Raw genomic sequence first — 5,157 nt, 5'->3', positions numbered from 1 at the left:
AAGCCTAAAAGCTAACTAACAGCCAGCCTAAAGCCAACCTATAGCTACCTTATAGCTACTAGGGTGCCATGTTAGCATGTGGGACCCACTGACCCGTAGACCCATTGACTTTGACCCATTCATCGTTGACCAAGTCAATGCTAACATCATTCGGGCCCACTGATGATGTCAGCAAGACAAGTGGTGCTCTGGTGCTGCCACATTTCACCCCTTGATTTTTCTTATTTTCACAAATCATTTAAAAATCCAAACATTGATTTAAACTTCAAAAATTCATAATAATTTATCTGAACTCCAAAAATTGTGAAACCAGTTTCATAATTTTTCTAAAAACATGAAGCATGCGATAGACTAGTCCTTATTATTGTTTGGGTCTTCTATGGATCTCTTTTGGATTTTCTTTGCAAATAGACCCCGGTAACTATGGTAATCGAGTAATTAGGACTTGCCGGAGACTCGGAGCTGAAACCGGAGCCGAAGCTATTCGAGGACCACTACGAGGAGGAAAGCAACTCTAGGTTCATTCCCATTCGATTTGAATACCCATTAGGCATTGCTAATTAGTATGCTAGCGCTTTAATTCTTCACAAACCTTGCATAGCCTACTTTATGCCTTGAATCCTTGTTTGACCTACTACTATACTAATTACGTATGCGAAGTGCGGTGCTTGCATGTGTATGTGATATTGTGATTAGGATTCTTGTCGTGTGTGGGGTTAAAATCAGCAGGAGAAGGTGTTTTTGGGATATTTGATGGGGGTAAGCTTTACACAACCCAATCTTTGGATTGGGGGCTTGGGATCCGTTCTCGGATGTTCCCTGTTTGGTACTTGTTGCGAGTACGTAGTTAAGGAGCATAGGAGTTGGGGGTGATACCTATTATGGGTACTGTTGCGGACCACGTTGTGGAGTCGCTTTTGGGAGTTAGGAGCTCGCCCCGGTCTGAAACCGAGTGGGTCGCCATGCTTCACGGGACGTACACGCCACTCGCCGAATTTTGGGTTTAGGCTCGGGTTGAGATTGGCAAGTACGGTACCATACCTGCGTAGGATAGAGTATGAGTGTAGGGGGAGTGGTGTTGACCTTTTGCCCCCTGATTTGCTTTTGCCCCCGATTGGCCCCGGTGAGAGTGCTTCACAGTTCTGGGGTGGTCCATTATGGGGGATCGCATTCGAGCCCAGATGCAGGATGGTATCGTAACTTTCAGGTTCTTCGTTCGGTAGGGTGATGTTCAGTCAGCTGATCATCGGTTGTCTCACTCCAAGATGGGTCCAAGTGTACACACTCTACAGAAATAAAACTATACGTTTTGGGATATGGACAACCCTGTGTCGCGATGACTCTCCACTGTTTTGGGATATCTCTACCTCCCCCTTATAGCTACTTGAGTGTTGTGAGCCGCAATTGTAGTCGGGAAGAGGGGAAGTTGCTCCCTTTCCCTTTAGGATCTGGCTATAATTGTTGAGAGGCGAAGAGAGGGAGTCTTTGCCTCAACCCTAGTATGGTGTTAGGATGCTGGTGATAGGGACCCTGTCGAGGCATGTGTGCCCGATGTGTCGAGAGATGGGTTGATGGATATGGAAGTTTATTCTTTATGCTTGCTGCTGCATAGGAAACCTAAGCCTATTCGTTGACTACTTTTGAATATTAGCATTAGGCCACTTAAAGCTTGCATACGGATGGTGACGTGGACCTGTCCCATTCCTTGGGTATAGTTCGTGAGTATGCAGGTATGGACTTGGAGTGAAAGTACGATCACGAAGAATTCATGAAGGAAGGGTTGCGTTGCTTCACTCAAGGATGCCTGTGGTAAAGATCGGAGATGAAGACTTAGCCCTAGCTACCTCTACGCAAGATTTCTACTTGTCATTTAGCCCAAGGGGCTTGTATCATATTCGTATTCCGAGTTGAATTAGATGTAAATATTAAGTATTATACAATAATTTCATTGTATGGAAATGATATTAGCTAATGATCCAGGGACTGTGATATATAGGGAGTCGGTTTCTCAGAAATGAAAATACGGTTCATTTCGATGTCGCATTTCTACTAAAACATAACATGCTCCAAAATACAATGTGGGCAGTTGAGTACTGATTACGATTTACGACTATTAGTCAAACTTGTTCGCACAAAACGTGGAATTGATGATGTAGTGAATTATCCCATGTATGTAGATCAATACTTATTAGAGCGGGATTTGGATCTTGAATAAACAACTTAGTAATTTAAATGATTCAGATGTCCTCACTCCATCCCAAATTACAGGTCGGTTTAGCTTTTCTACATTCATAAATTTTGTTATGCACTTAGATATACCATATGTCTAGATGCATAATACTATCCATACATCTAGAAAAGGCAAAACGACCTATAATTTGGCACGGAGGGATTAAAAACTTAAATAATTCTATCAGGGACCTATATAACGCAACTGTGCATTTTACTCTTAGGTCATGTTTGCCTCATATGTCATTCGGCACTTAAAAACGGTCTGCTTTCGGATGAGAGAATACACACAAAATGACAAGCTCACTAAAATCCTGCTGTCCTACATCCAAAAGCAAAGCAAAGAATGATCCTCTGCTACGGCCTCACACAAGTATTGATTCATTTTTAATGTTTCTTCTATATTACTCCCTCCATCCTAAATTACTATTCATTTTGATTTTTATAGACACATTACTTTTGCTATGTATCATCTCATCTATCCGTAACATCTTGCCACCATCGAAAGCTACGAATCAATCCACCAGTTGCTCGATCACTCCAGGGATCGTATATATGTGCTGATGTTATTCTTGCGTGTCCGTGTCATCGTCGCCTCTTAACCTTTCTCAGTTCAGATCGATTCCTTGATCTGCATGCCACTCATATAATACATGTGCCCACTCAGGCATGATGATCCACACACACACTAGCCATGCCGGTCATGGACGATGACGACATGATGCTGCACCTGCACGTGGAGTGGCTGGCGCGGCGCCTGACGCAGCGGCAGCAGGACGCGGCGGTGACGGAGCAGCACCGGATCATGATGAACACCCACCGCGTGTCCCGCGTCCCGGGCCACATCCGCACCCTCAACCCGGACGCCTACACGCCGGGGCTCGTCGCCATCGGCCCGCTCCACGCCAGGGATGCCGAGCGCCGCCTCCGCCAGGGGAACCGGCTCAAGTTGGCATACCTCAACAGCCTCATCTCCCGCGGCCACCCCGATGACTCCCGGCACCTCGCCCTCGCCGTCATCGAGGGCTACGTCCGCCTCGTCGCCGCGCGCGAGCGGGAGGCCCGCGCCATGTACGCCGCCGAGGACGTCGACGACTTGAGTGCCGAGGACTTTATCGAGATGCTGGTGCTCGACGGCTGCTTCATCATCGAGCACCTCGTCAATGTCGCCACGGGCAAGGAGGAGCAGTGGCTACACGCCACGCCGTTCGGCCCGGCGCAGCTCTCCGTGGACCTCGTCCTCGCCGAGAACCAGATCCCGTTCTTCGTCCTCGTCGACCTCATCACAAGCACGAGGTTGCCGGAGTTCGACTCCGTGGGCTACGATCCGCCGGTCCTGCTCATGAAGCTGGTGCTCTACTACCTCGGCAATGAGCGCTTCCGCGATTTGAGCGAGGCGCTGCCACCCGCCGACGACGTCTGCCACATCCTGCACCTGGTCCACGAGATGGTCACCACGGCGCGCACCCGGTGGGAGCCGCCGCCGCGGATCCATGCCGGTGGGGTACTGATGGAGAAGATGCAGGAGGCGGCGCGGCTGCTGCGGCGCCTCCTGCTTCTCCTCCTGGTGCTGCTGCTGTACCCGACCCTACCCGAGGAGAGCCGGTGGAGCGCGAGGTACGGGCCGGAGGTCCTGCCGTCGGCGAGAGACCTGAAGCGGATGTTGCTGCGGTTCACCAAGTCGCCCGGAAACCCGAGCAAGGCCGTGGCGGGCATCGCGTCAGTGCTGGGCCATGTGCCGCTTGCCACAAAGCTGGCGCATCAGGACTTGCTGCTCTTGCCGCAGCTGCGGATCGAGTTCGGGACGGCGGCTCTGCTGCTGAACCTGATGGCGTTCGAGCAGTCCGCGGAACAGCGCGCCGGCGACGTGTCGGCGTACGTGTGGTTCATGTCGAAGCTGGTGCAGTCGTCAGAGGACGCGACCGTGCTGATGGCGGCGGATGTGGTGCGGAGCGGCACGTCGGGGAGGGAGGGCATGGAGGAAGTGGCGCGCTTCTTCCAGCAGGTTGGCACGGCGAGCGAGGCGGCGGCTGAGCTGGATAAGAGCTACCTGGGCGAGATGCTGCAGAAGCTGCGGGAGCGGAGCCAATACCCGCTGTTGATGAAGCTGGCCGACGTGAAGCGCTACTATGTCAACGTGCCCTGGCTTCTCGTCGCCTTCGTCACCGTTGTCACGACCGTCGCGACCGTTCTCCAGATCTTCGCAGCCTTCAAGCAAAAGCCATGAAGGTTCAAGTATTATTGGACCTAAAAAAAGATTCTTCATGTCAACAAAGATTATTGGGTGTTTGCAGAGGAGGACCTAAAGAGGCCCGAGCGAGGAGGCTAGGCTCCCTCCCCTCGTCACTCCGATTTCTAGTTTTCAGTTATTGGCCCAACTTTCCACCATTAGGAGGGCCCACAGATAACCTCAAATTAGTACCCACAGTCCCACCCAGCCGCTTGTCCCGCACCGACGCATTTGGTGGTGATCCGCTACGTGTACCGAATGGGTCAGTGTACACAATACACGTCCTTAGCCTCCTTTTGTCACCGACTGATTCGGTGGCTTCGCCAATGATCACCGTGCGAATTGGGAAATGTGTCGGTGCACATCCAGTAGGATTCGCTTCAAGTCTTCACGTGTCTTTGTCGCAGCTTCAATAACATCATTTGTATATCTCTGGATTTTTACTATCATTTGGATACCGTAGAATTCTTCTAATTCTTTCTTTTTCTTCTCATTTTGATGGCGTTGGAATTCATCCTTAGGACCTATAAAACACCTGCAAAGGTATATCTTACAAACACATTAGTCCCAATGACTATGTTGTTATTAATTATCAAAATCAATATGGCTTAGGGTCATTTTCCTTACAAATGGAACTGTCGTGGGTGTCTATTGATTTAAAGGGTCGCCTCCACCATCAACCATCACCACCACCACAC

The 5,157-nt window shown here is 50.0% G+C and overlaps 1 protein-coding gene across 1 annotated transcript; it reads left to right on the top strand.

The window, feature by feature from the left end:
* Positions 1–2,852: 2,852 nt before the first annotated feature.
* LOC117860162 (UPF0481 protein At3g47200) lies at positions 2,853–4,905 on the top strand. Its single transcript, XM_034743404.2, has one exon. The coding sequence runs from the start codon at positions 2,924–2,926 to the stop codon at positions 4,454–4,456; it is 1,533 nt and encodes a 510-aa protein (XP_034599295.1). The 5' UTR covers positions 2,853–2,923; the 3' UTR covers positions 4,457–4,905.
* The last annotated feature ends 252 nt before the right edge of the window (positions 4,906–5,157 follow it).

The sequence above is a fragment of the Setaria viridis genome, chromosome 6 (assembly GCF_005286985.2).
Source record: "Setaria viridis chromosome 6, Setaria_viridis_v4.0, whole genome shotgun sequence".
Taxonomy (NCBI): Eukaryota; Viridiplantae; Streptophyta; class Magnoliopsida; order Poales; family Poaceae; genus Setaria; species Setaria viridis.
The sequence above is the reverse complement of the archived record's forward strand: the minus strand, read 5'-3'. Positions and strand labels throughout refer to the sequence as shown.